General features: G+C 36.4%; 1 protein-coding gene across 3 annotated transcripts in view; it reads left to right on the top strand.

Annotated features, from left to right (window-relative positions):
* Positions 1-14,206, top strand: part of LOC115215579 (extracellular signal-regulated kinase 2) — a 77,162-nt gene that overhangs the window by 12,983 nt on the left and 49,973 nt on the right. Inside the window, exon 1 of one of the 3 annotated variants that reach the window (XM_029784785.2) lies at positions 1,620-1,731. The exons of 1 other annotated variant lie outside the window; for it this stretch is intronic. In XM_029784785.2, the coding sequence (XP_029640645.1) occupies positions 1,666-1,731 (66 nt within the window). In that variant the 5' untranslated portion in view covers positions 1,620-1,665. Of the gene's footprint in view, positions 1-1,619; positions 1,732-14,206 lie in introns of those variants that run through there. One more of the 3 variants, XM_036506015.1, reaches the window with a different exon arrangement.

Below are 14,206 nucleotides of genomic sequence, written 5' to 3'. Positions count from 1 at the left end.
AAACCTTAAAGCTAAAACCAGTACAAACGCACGAACGATGTCATAAATAACAGTGACAAACGAAATATACACTGCCGATAGTTTTTGTTTTATTCAGATTTTATTCAGCTGAATACACATCATTGATTGGTTGAAATTACCGAAATACGACAACTTTAACAAAAAATAACTTCCAAAATACAGAATTTTCCCAACAAAGCCAAGAGTAAAAGATGTTTTATGTGACACATTCCACAAGTATACGAAGTTTGAAAGTGTTTAGTTACAAAAAATTATTTTTTAAATCAGTCGGTCAAAAGGTAAAGATCCATTAAAAATTTTATTCAAAATCTATATATTGGATCCCATAAAAAATGGAACAGTTACACTAGCTAAGTTAAACTTGATTAAACAGTAGGTTCAGGTGTGGCTGTGTGGTAAGAAGTTTGTTTCCCATCCACATGATTCTGGGTCCGGTCCCACTGCGTGGCTCGTCTTGCATGTGCCCTCTACTAAAGCCTCAGGCTGACCAAAGGTTTGTGAGAGGACTTGGTAGATGGAAACTGAAAGAAGTCCGTCGTATACATGCATACATACATACACGCACACATACTCACATATGTGTGTCTGTGTTTGTGTCCCATCACCATTTGACAACTGGTGTTGGTGTGTTTACGTCCTTGTAACTTATCTGTACCAGACTTAAAAACAACTAAGTACTGGTTGATTCGTTCGGCAATAATTTGTGGCGTGTATTATTTCAACGAGTGAATACACAACGTATGTTATATAATGGTATGCAAGATTCCGTAGTAAAATCAAAGGAGACTATAAACCAAACCAGCGAAAAATTCTTCAAGGCGGTGCCCCAGTATGGCCGCAGTCTAATGACAGAAACAAGTAAAATTTAGAAACATAACAACACTGTCCCAAAGTTCAACGAAGCGACGCAGGTAATTACCCTTAAGAAGTGTCACCTGATGCATAAACTTCAAAGTAGTAACATATTTAATTCATACGTTTCCAATGCTAACTTGATATATTTCACTCATAAATAATAAATTATCATCGAAGCGTCAACTCATAAATAAAAATACAAAAAAGTAAAAGATAAAAGAAGAATTCATTTCGAAAACTTGTGATAATTATGTTTAACTTGAACAGAGTGTTGGATACTATCTAAAAAGAAAGAAAAATTTGCATACTTGCTCTTCTTACGGTAAAATAAAGAGATTTCGCTTAACGAACACCGGTAAGTTGCTAGAGAGATCGATTTTCAAATATTTTTTAGCGAGCTTAAATTTGAAACGAAGCGTAAATTAACAAAACTGAATTTATCTCGCCTTCAGACAGGACTGTAAACAATAAAGTAAAATTATGCATGGAAATAACTCAGTAAAAACCGTTATAATACAAAAATACATATAACAAGAACAGACTGTACCTGTTGCTAGGTAAACAAATAACTTTATTTTGTTAGTATTCATTCGCAAATTATGTAAGTTTTCATTTGATTATATATTTTATTTATGATTAATAAATAAAACTGAAGTACACTTTTCAATCGTAGCTTTGTTTAATGTTTTCCAGTTATTAATGTCAAATATTAACACTTGTTAAAGTGCACTACATTTGTATGCGCACTGATTCAATGTCTCACATTGTTGTTACCTTTGTATATTAAAAATGACAGCCGATCTAGAAGCACACATTACTAAGAAATATGATATAAAAAAACGGCTTGGTAAAGGAGTAAGTTTTTAAAAAATTAATTCAAATAATGTTTTTAATCAGTTAAACATTTTTGTGTGTGAATCTATGAAAATTTCTCTTTTGTTTATTTTTGGAAGATGTTCAAAAGAAAACAAAATTGTTCTACAAGACCATCAGGCAACAACTTGGCAGTCACCTGCTAAACTTGTGAAAACATCGTACATACTCTTACTGTCCCACATACTTTGATTTATCATTTCTTGTTTTACTTATATTCCTAGATATTGCAGGTTCTCGACTTACTCTCACAATTTTAATTAGAGCACTGAAAATATAATGACATTCTTTTAACAAAAGTAATAGTTTTGTCTAATCGATCTATAATTTTATGTGGTTTGGTAGAATTGTCACAGCGTCACATAAACTGCTCTGCTGTTGTTAGTATCACTTCTTTAGGTCCTGAGTTCAAGTCCGTCCAAAGTTAACTTTACCTTTCATTCTGACATCGATGATATAGATCAATAGCTCTCATCAGGGGTCCTTATGACTCTTGCAGGGTCCATATAAGATTTTGTTGTTAAAGTTTATGTGCTGTAAATCGATTAAGCCTCTACTATGTACAAAATATTTTAACAATTTTTTTTATACAGTTCCTAGTAATATTTAATTATAGGGATGTAATAGGATTAAAAAGAAAACTGAATGAGTACGAGGGCCCAGTGGAGTAAAAAAAAAAAAATCAAAAGGAGTCCAGAGGAAAAAAAAAGGTTAAGAAACACTGATATAGAGTAGCAGCTGGTGCTGTTTATATTCCAATAAGGTATCACAGATGTGAATGGAATTGAAAAGGAACCAGCATCATTCATTATTGGAATGTAATACCTTGATGCTATTTTGGAAGATATGCAGATTATTGGTATTATATCTTTCACATAAACAGACACTTATTATTTATTTCCTGAATGTTGATTTCATTTTTTTTTTACAATTTTCTAGTTGAACTACCACTACTGGGTCATTCCAGTGAAATTCAACAAGGGTCCCTTGTGAATGTTCTTAGATTTTTTTCAAATTTACGCCATTTATTAGTATGTATGAAAGGAGTGATTCCTGAAAAGTTTAGCCCCTTAGCTGTTACCATTCAGATTTTATTACCATTTAAAGTTTTAGGAAATTTCCAAAATTTTTGAAATATTGAATTTCTTTTATTTTTAGGGACCAATCGTTCCAAATAGGTTTGATACCTTGGAAAGTTTCTTTAATCCCCACCATCTCAAGTCCCTTAGACACTAAACATCAATTCTTTTGACTCACCTAATGTAGAAAAATACCAACCAAAAATTGCAAAATTTCATGTTTTGGGATCTGTTTATTAAAAAATTTAAAGTTTAGGCAGCTATTACTTAATAAGAGCAGTTGATGAGCATCCCATCCACTGGCATAGCTAGAGTGTGTGCTGCCCGGAGTGGCCCTTCCATTTGCTGCCCCCGGACCCCACAAAAAAACACATTGTCTACAGCAGACCCAAAAGTGCCACCTGGGGTGGACCCCCCACTACCACCTTCATCTATGCTAGTGATCCCATCTTCTCTAATCTTACAGTAAGGTCTGAAATCTTAACAGAACACATCAATTCACTTACTGAAATGCTTGATTTCTTATGCAATAATGAGATCAAAAACAGGACGAAATGAAAAACTCAGTTGAATATATATAAAACTATATATAGTCTGAAAATACACCTGATGGTGATTATAGAAATGTAAAACTGCTGCATTTAACTCTACTCTAGATATAAATTTTCATCCCCTGAAGATGAAGGTGGCTCAAAATCGAAATTCTTATTTTTGTGGGTAGTTTAGAGTGGTAGAAATTAATGTGTGACAATTAGAAAAATTTTTAAACCTGAAAATCCTAGGACATTGACTTTTTGATTATACAACAATAAGAATGTGATTGGCAAATGGAGCCACATACTTTTATTATGCTTTTATGGATTCATGGGCTGAAACACAAAAAATCTACTAGCCCCAATTCAAAAGCTTAATTCAAAACTCATGAAAACAAGACATTTGTACTCAGAGCCAGATCCGGTTTCAGCCGGGTTGGTAATGAAAGGGTTAAATAATCCACATCAATGTACCTACCTATCTTCCCAAATAACTACAGTTCTTCAGACAGCACTTTCTGCCCGTTCACACAATCACAATCAGATGATAAACAATCTCCAGTTGCATACATACCATTATTGCAAGACAAATACATCAATGAATAAAGTGAAAAACACTTTCACAAACTTCTTTCAACAAGAAAGATATTTCAGAAAAGCAGGAACTCAAAAATTTTAAAGTCTAACATTGTTATAAGCATATATCTGATAGAATTATTGCACTCACAGTCCCAAATCTGCAGAATTTTAAAGCTCAATAAAAATTAACCCATCATCTTCTGATGTACATTTTCATAAATCCTAGAAAAATTAATTCTTGTTATAATCAACATATTTCTTCCATCAACTCACCTTATGATTTTAGATCATTATACTTAACTATCACACTAGATACCTCCTAAGGTATCTTCTTGAGTCATGCTGACTCATAAGGGCCAGCATATTCTCCACCTGGATGGGACACTGGTCCATCACAAATTACTCATTTTTGTCAGCTGAGTGAACTGGAGCAATGTGAAATGAAGTGTTTTGCTCAAGAACATGACACATCACCCAGTCCAGGAATTGAAACCACAATCTTATGATCACGAGTCTAACACCCTAACCACTAAGCCACATGCCTCCATCCACTAGGTACAAACCTCACACAATCATGACATGATGTCTTTTACCAGTTAAAAAAAAAACCTCACCATATATCAACTTAACTACTCTTGACCTTGAGAGAGCTTTCAACTGTAATTCTTCATATACACAAAATATTAAAAATCTTAAACTTAAAATGCTATCCAGCAAACAGTCTTTCAGATCAATTTTATGTAGTAGAGTACAACACATCTAGAATACGTAGTTTGTAAAATGGTATCTCCTAAATATTCTTCCTCTTGACCTTTCCACACCTTCTCAAGCTTATATGCAGGTAACATTACAGGCTCACTCTTCTACCATTCACCAAACCACTGTTCTAATCCTCCCTCAATTACCTAGAGTTAAAACAACAATTTTTGTATAACTACTCACAAAATTCGCCATCTTTCTTACTAGAACACATAAAATACATCTGATTTTTATACAACAGAAACATAACACTTCCATGAAAAAGAATTACAGGAATTACAAGAAGGAATTCCTCACTTTGTGAAAGTAATGTATTCCTGAAAATCTGGCTGTGACATTAACCCTTTAGCATTTAAACCGGCCATATCTGATCCAAATATTCTCCCGGTTTTATGTTTTAAACTGGCCAGATTTGGCTTTGCACACTTATCCTACAATGTCATTCTAAGAATAAGCAATCACATCCTCAAAATTTCAATACTATGATGTCTTTGCATGATTAATTCAAAACAATTTGATTATATGAGCATTACATTTGACAGAATAATCTGAATACTAAAAGGTTAAATCCCATAATGCAGAATTAATTTTCCTGTTGGTTTTCATGTTAGTAAGTGAAATTGTGTTCCTACAAACTTTTTTGAAATAAAGCACAAGAAAACAACCCAGAAAAAGTTACAGGATTAACTTTATACAAGAAAATGACAATTTCTAAACAGACAGTCATCATCGTTTAACTTCCACCTTCCATGCTGGTATGGGTTGGATAGTTTGACAGGAGCTGGCCAGGTAGAAGACTACACCAGGCTTCTGTATCTGTCTTGGCATGGTTTTTATGGCTGGATGCCCTTCCTAATGCCAACAACCTCACAGAGTGGACTGAGTGCTTTTTACGTGGCACCAGCACAGACAAGGTGAGTTTTGGCATAGTTTTTCCAACTGGATGCCCTTCACTTCACATTGTGGACTGGATGCTTTTTAAGTGGCATCAGCACCAACAGAGCAAAAATCTGCCAACCTTCCTCTATAAGTGCCAATCCTTTGGCAGTAATTTTTGTAGTCAATTTAAGTGGTGTAGGTGGAACTTCCATTGTCTCATCTGTATTCTCAGCTTGTTCTTTTTCTAACTGTATCAGCTCTTAATTGGATAAACTTTTTCTCTGGAATACTTTGCAACTCAATAACATAATCTTCTATGATTTCCTCAAATCCTACATCCTTTGGAAATGTCACAATATCTTATTGAATTTATGTAGACTTTCTGCTTGAAAAAAACCTTGCAATGTCACAGATACTGTCTTGCCATATATTTTCCAAAGCATTAGTCAAAGTTGAAGGTTTAACTATCCTATTCTCACATTATTGAAAGGTCAATTAAGTGCACTGGGTGGCTTGGTGCATTGTCTAAAGGAAGCAATGCTTTGTTGAAAATATATCTAACATTGTGCCTTTCTACAGCAAGACAAAAAATCATTTGTAAACCACTTTTTGAAAAAGGCTCTTAGCTATCCATACCTTCATACTGAATGCTAAATCAGAGGTAGATTAAACTTTGTGTAATCCTTGAAAACTCTTGGATTTTCAGAGTGGTACATGTGTAGGAGCTTTAAATCCATTTCACCAGTGATATTTCCTCCCAAAAGAAGTGTCAGACAATTTTTGGAAGCTTTAAATCCTGGTGTTGATTTTTCTTCTTGAGAAATAAAAGTTCTTGCAGGCATGCTCTTCAAGAAAAGTGCAATTTCATCAGCATGGTATATTTGCTTTGGGTGTGTACTCATTTTCTTTAACTGCCAAGGATAATGAATAGCAACCTCTGTATCAGCACTCACAGTTCCACCAGTCATTTTTATGTGGTGCAAGGTAAGTAGCTTGTTTGCCAACCACATGGTTCCGGGTTCATTCCACTGCGTGGCACCTTGGGCAAGTGTCCTCTACTATAGCCTTGGGCCAACCAAAGCCTTGTGAGTGGATTTGGTAGACGGAAACTGAAAGAAGCCCATCATATGTATGTATGTGTGTGTCTGTGTTTTTTTCCCCCAACATTGCTTAACAACCGATGGTGGTGTGTTTACGTCCCTGTAAAATAGCGGTTTGGCAAAAGGGATCGATAGAATAAGTGCTTGGCTTCCAAAGAATAAGTCCTGGGGTCGATTTGCTCGACTAAAAGGTGGTGCTCCAGCATGGCCGCAGTCAAATGACTGAAATGATTAAAAGATAAAAGAAAGATAAAGATACTTCTTAAACCTCTCAAACCAGCCTTTACTATCCAAAAAGAAGTGATTTGTTACCTTAAAAACCCATGTAATTTACACATTTTTTCACAAAAATAAAAATAAACTTTAGGGGTGTGTAAATTACATGAATAGATTATTTCTAGAATTTTTTTAGTTTTTTTTTTGTTGAAAAAACAAGTACAAAACATAAACATTTGTTCTGGAAGTTGATTCATTTAATGTCAGAATAGGTTTTTACAGAAAAAAATAAGGGCTTAAATGATGGATGGAAGCACTCCGTTGGTTACGACGATGAGGGTTCCGGTTGATCCGAATCAACAGAACAGCCTGCTCGTGAAATTAATGTGTAAGTGGCTGAGCACTCCACAGACACGTGCACCCTTAACGTAGTTCTCGGGGATATTCAGTGTGACACAGAGAGTGACAAGGCCGGCCCTTTGAAATACAGGTACAACAGAAACAGGAAGTAAGATTGAGAGAAAGTTGTGGTGAAAGAGTACAGCAGGGATCACCACCACCCCCTGCCGGAGCCTCGTGGAGCTTTAGGTGTTTTCGCTCAATAAACACTCACAACGCCTGGTCTGGGAATCGAAACCGCGATCCTATGACCGCGAGTCCGCTGCCCTAACCACTGGGCCATTGCGCCTCCACAAGGGCTTAAATATAATGAAGTTGACTTTTATTTATGCTGGACAGTATAATACTTACTTTTTCTGTATAAATTTACTAAAACGATTAAATGGTTAACTACCTTTTGAAGTCTGATATTTATGCTGGTAATTACAGTCCGGGCCATATTTTACTCAGTTGAGTAAAGTGTCATCCAAGGTGATGTTTATTGGTAATTGAACTTTATTTACAACACCTGTATGTATTTATCAGCTTTGTTTTTGTTGATAATCCTTATCAATAACTTTTTCTGTGATTGTAATTTGAGAAGACATACAGAAATATGCTAAAGATCGGACATAATCTCATATGAGCAAGAAATGTAAAATAAAGTTTGTTATAAACAACACAAACACCTTGTAATTTAATAGCTTTAAATGTGATACCTGTTAAACAGAAATTATTTCTATTTATTGAAAATTTGATAAAATCTAATCATAAGTAAGTGAAATTATGCTAAATACATTCCCCCTGGCCATTTCAGCAATTCTGAAAACTTTTGGGTGCAAATTTTTTAACAATTTTTATCCTGAAAATCACCTGTGTAAATTACACAGGTGTGCATATTACATGGGTTTTTATGGTAGTTTTTCTTTCCTTTCTCTGCAATTCATCATGTAAACTTTTAAGGTTTCTTTTTTTTTTTTTTTTGAATTACCATCATGTTTATTGGCACATTATACTGACTCTGATCCTCAATCCACACTCTCAAGAGTCGTTCCTTTTTAAGCATTACTTTGGATCTATGGAAAAATAAGGTACAGACAGTTAAAAGACTAGCTTCTTGAGCAATTGACATCATTTTCTCTTTGTTGTCATGCATTGTTCCAACTGTAGACATTGCAAGATTTAATGTTTTGACAATGTAACTTAATCTTCTCCCACATCAAGTTTAATATCCAGTGTAATCCCTTTATTGTTCCTTTTTGCACTACTGCCTTGATTTCTACTTAATAGCTTCCTTCTAGACATCTTAAATTGAAGGTAAATCCAACAGCAGCAGTGATTTAATTATCTATAATAAATATGTAATAAAAAACATTGACCCAGGAAAGATCTGTTTTGTGAGAGTGGAAAATTGTCTTATTCCCATGGATGTAATAATTAAAATGAAATGAAAAGGGGGAAGGACTGAAGAACAGAAAGTATTTATGATTACAGTTAGTTGAAGGGGCACCAGATTTTATAAGCAATTTTCCCCTTGCAGTTCTGATATATGGCATAAACACACACACAACACACTCATACAAAAGCACTCATATACACACAGTCATACATACATATGTTGGCATACATGCTGATATCTGTTGTAGCCAATTGGATTCAAAAGTTGGTGGGTTGATAGTGGTCATGATGTGGACTGAATTGATTTAGATGTTAATGATGATGGCTGGGTATTGTTTGTGGTGTGGTGGTCAATTATATTGTTGTGGCTGTTTAGTCTCGTCTCAAGTCAATCCTCATAGACCAAAGACCAAAGACATTTCATTTAACTTTTAAAATACACTAGAATACCACATTATATGTTTTTATTTGACATTGATTTGGTTGTGTGGTAAGTAGCTTGCTTACCAACCACATGGTTCCGGGTTCAGTCCCACTGTGTGACACCTTGGGCAAGTGTCTTCTACTATAGCCTTGGGCCGACCAAAGCCTTGTGAGTGGATTTGGTAAACGGAAACTGAAAGAAGCCCGTTGTATATATGTATACATATATGTATGTATGTGTGTCTGTGTTTGTCCCCCCATCCCCAACATCGCTTGACAACCGATGCTGGTGTGTTTACGGCCCTGTAACTTAACGGTTTGGCAAAAGAGACCGATAGAATAAGTACTAGGCTTACAAAGAATAAGTCCTGGGGTTGATTTGCTCGACTAAAGGTGGTGCTCCAGCATGGCCACAGTCAAATGACTGAAACAAGTAGAAAAGTAAAAGAATAAAAGAATACTATGTATTGTTGCTGTTGGTGGTTGTGTTGGTATTGATGATAGAAACCCACATACACACACAATTACACACACACACACATGTGCATGTGTGAGCGTGTGTGTGTGTGTGTGGTTCAAATGTATAGAAACAAAAGACAAAAATAGGTGAGGGAACAACAAACAGGTGTATTAGTTTGATGCTCAGGAAGAATGGAAAACTCCTTGACGTTTTGAGCCTAGGCTCTTAATTAGAAATGGATGAAAGGGAAAATAATGGAGAGAGATAGAGAGAGAGAGAGAGGAAAAAGACAGAGAAAAATGTGTTGGTATTAATGGCTTCACAATATTCACATTATGTACATTATATATACATGTGTTTGTATGTAATGTGATGTTAGTTTTTCAAATCGTTAACCATATACTTTGAAACAAGCAAAGTAGCTAATTAGAAAATCTGTATAAGAGATGGAAGTAGTAACTATACTAAGAAGTTACATTTATTGCCACATCAATATGGCAGTTCCGTACAGTCTGGTGGCCCTGTTGCTGGTGGATGGTAGGAGTTTGTTTCCCTGCTTGCAATATATATCGGGTGCAGGCTGCATCAAATGACCAGTTGGAGGAGATGTCCTCCTGGGGTTAAAATGGTAGTAACATCAGTTCCTACAGAACAGTCATGTTTAAGTAGCAATAAACATTACTTATATATACTTTGATCTTAAGTACAACACAAGTGGCCAATGAGTTAAGAAGAAAGTGTAGTTTTAAACTGTTGGCAATTTAAAACTATGCAATTCAAGTTTCTGTAAGAGCAAAATTACAGATCATATCCTGAAATTAATGGTCATACTCTGCTATTTCCATAAGTGTGGAATCCTGTAACCTGAAGTAGTGGTGACCTGGGGTATGCTTGTACATATGAAACTTCTACATTTACAGCCTATATAGATGACAATAAATAAAATGTCAATCAATGCACAAGTATTGAATCCATCACACTTTTAACAAGTTACAAAGATCACAAAACAATACTTCATATCACAGGTTTCATACAGATTCCTTAGATAACAGAATCACCTGGATATGTGAAAACTGCAGTTTTTTGCCATTAACAACCTCCAAAATTCCCAATCACTGCTACTGTACTCTCTTTTTTATTCTTTTACTTATTTCAGTCATTTGACAGTTGCCATGCTGGAGCACCGCCTTTTAGTTGAACAAATCGACCCCAGGACTTATTCTGTCAGTCTCTTTTGCTGAACCGCTAAGTTACGGGGATGTAAAGACACCAGCATAGGTTGTCAAGCAATGTTGGGGGGACAAACACACACACAAACATAAACACACACACACACATCCATATATATATATACATATATATGACGGGCTGCTTTCAGTTTCTGTCCCCTCACAAAGCTTTGGTCGGTCCGAGGCTATAGTAGAAGACACTTGCCCAAGGTGCCACGCAGTGGGTCCGAACCCGGAACTATGTGGTTGGTAAGCAAGTTACTTACCACACAGCCACTCCTATGCCTATATTCACAGTCTTTCCCAACAAGCATTCATATCTGCAATACTGTTCTAAAAACACTATCCCTCCTACATTATCTGGTAGTGTTTTTTTTTACTTGTTTCAGTCATTAGTCTGTGGTCATGCTGGAGCACTGCCTTGGAGAATTTTTTAAGTCTGGCACTTGCTCTATTGATTATTTTTTGCTGAACTGCTAAGTTACAGGGATGTAAACGTACTAACACCAGTTGTTGAGCAGTGGTTTGTTAGAGCAGGGCAAGCTGTGTACTGTTTTCTGTAAAGTGAGAGTTGGCAATGAGTTCAGTGAGGAATTTAGTGTACAGGTAGGTGTTTACCAAGGCTCAGTTCTCTGCCTTCTTCTATTTATTATTGTTTTCCAAGCTTTAACAGAAGAGTTTAAGGCTGGCTGTCAGTGGGAACTCATATGTATTAATGTTCTTAAAGCAGAGTCTGTGAAGGACTTAGAGGAGAAATCTCAACTGTGGAAGTAAAACCTTGAACCAAGAAACCTCAGCATGAACTTGGCAAAGACCAAGGTTTTAGTGAGTAGAGATGACGACAAGACTGCAAGAAAATGGCTGTGCTTGATGAACAGAAAAAAGTAGGTCAGAACTCCATATGGTGTGCACTATGATTGTACAAGACGTATACTGAAATCTCAGGCAGGCTGACAGTGAATAAAGACATATGTAACAGGTGTGGGGATGGCTGTGTGGTTAGGCAGCTCGCTTCCCAGCTATATGGTTTCGGGTTCAGTCCCACTGCGTGGCACTTTGGGCAAGTGTCTTCTGCTATAACCCCGGGCTGACTGAAGCTTTGTGATTGAATTTGGTAGGTGGAAGTTACTGCCGTGTGTGTATATGTGTGTGTAGGTGCTTGTGCCTCTCTGAGAAAGATGTTGAGGAATTGTTAGTTCAGTAGTAAAATAAATTCCTTTTAAATGTTTGGAAGGCTCTATAAAAGTAGTTAATAGCTTCTGTTACCTGGTTAAACTTACTAGCAGTGGAGGAAGGTGCTCTGAAAGCATAGTAGACAGAGTAAGGACAAAATGGGAATATGTTGAGGGAGCTATTACTTCTGCTGGCAACAAAGGGATTCTCTCTTTGAGTAAAGGGTAGAGTGTGTGTTATTTGTGCATGTAGTGCAATTCTTTGTGGTAGTGAGATGTGGGTACTGAATGAGTGAAGCCTGGAAAGAAATGAAGCACGTATGCTCTTTGCTGGGTGTGTAATGTGAGTATGCATGAATGATATGGTATTGATAAGCTTAGCAGTAAACCAGGTATAAAAGGAATGTGATTGAATAATTGAAAGGCGGCGAGCTGGCAGAAACGTTAGCACGCCGGGTGAAATGCTTAGCGGTATTTCGTCTGCGTTACGTTGTGAGTTCAAATTCTGCCGAGGTCGACTTTGCCTTTCATCCTTTCGGGGTTGATAAATTAAGTACCAGTTACGCACTGGGGTCGATGTAATCGACTTAATACCTATGTCTGTCCTTGTTTGTCCCCTCTGTGTTTGGCCCCTTGTGGGTAGTAAAGAAATAGGTATAAAAGGAATGAGTCATAGTGTGCAAGAACAAAGACTGTATTGGTATGGACATGTGATGTGTATGGAAGGTAACAGATGGATGAAAGAGTTCCTGGGATATCCAAGTTAAAGAGGATAACCAACGAAGACAAGGGCAGAAGTTGTAAAGATTGATCTCAAGATGTTGAACCCGACCAAAGTGATGACAAAACAATGCAACAGATGGCAAAATGCTGTGTGTGAAAGGACTCTTCCAGTCCATGCAAGCATGGAAACGTAGACATGAAAATGGTGATGATGATGATGATCCTGATTCTTCATGGATGTTGCCAACCCTCAATCTATTCAGAAGAAACCACTCAATAACTGGGCTTTTATTGAAAGTATTTTTATATTGTTATTTGATGTTTTTTTTTTTTGTTTTGGTAACTGTTGTCATGTGGTTGTGGTTTCTAGATGTTCATAGCAGAAGCTGATATAGAAGGATGGATGTAATGAACCCAACAAGGTGTTTTGGTGTGGTTTTTGGGTGTGTGTTAAGTTGCTGTATGTAATCTAGCTATATGGTTGTTAGGGCTGTTGGCTGTAGAAGTTTATTATGCTGATATATTTTCTTTTGTTTCATTTTTGGATTTGGTTTGCAAGATTCTTTATATGAGTTCGTGTGTTGAAGCATATTCTGTTGTGTCTGGGGAGAGTCATTCTCTTTTGATGCCTTATAATTTAACACACTCACCGGTAAAATTTCCACTTATTTCTTATTTTTATTTTCCTAAAATTTTCATTGCGTCTTGCAACCTTTTCAATAGTCTTTGCTTTTGTTAGTTTTTATTTTGAATACTTGTGTGTTTTGACATTCCCTATCAACAATTGATTCTTGTTTGTGATAGCTATGTACTGGATGCTTGATTTCATGTATGTTAAAAGCTTTCTCCAAGGGTTTAATCTATTGTGTCTTATCATTGTGTAATTTAGAATTTGAGGGGCATCTGTTAGGCTCATAATTTCGTTTCTTTTTAATTATAATGTGAATGTTGTGCATGAGTGTTTCGTTAAGGAGTTGTATTACGGTGTTTAAATTTTGGTTTAAGCCTATTTTGGGAAACTGGAATAAAAAAAGCAGTAAACTTTTACTATATTAAAAAAGGAAAATAGCTCGCAGGATGGAAATACAAAGATACTACATCCCCCCCCCTGCCCCAACAACAACAGTGGTGTACAATCTATGCAAAGATTTACTCATCATTCCTCCTCTTGTCACTCATAGTGCACTCACCTAGCTGCTACTCTAACTAATGTTTTGTCCTTCCTTCTCAGAAAGTTGGCCCTCTGGAGTTCCTTCCATGCACTTGTTTTTCATGTAACTATTCAAGAGAAACACTAACATGTCAGTCTCACTGGTTTTTGAGAGCCTGTGCAGCACATTGGCACAGTCCTTTCCTCAAAGCCTCATCATCATCACCATCATCGTTTAATGTCCGTTTTCCATGCTATCATGGGTTGGACGGCTCAACCAGGGTCTGGGAAGCCAGGAGGCTGCACCAGGCTCCAGTCTGATCTGTTTCTACAGCTGGATGCCCTTCCTAACGCCAACCACTCCATGAGTGTAGTGGGT

The sequence above is a fragment of the Octopus sinensis genome, linkage group LG9, assembly GCF_006345805.1.
Source record: "Octopus sinensis linkage group LG9, ASM634580v1, whole genome shotgun sequence".
In the NCBI taxonomy this organism is placed as follows: Eukaryota; Metazoa; Mollusca; class Cephalopoda; order Octopoda; family Octopodidae; genus Octopus; species Octopus sinensis.
This window is presented reverse-complemented; position numbering and strand designations above follow the sequence as displayed.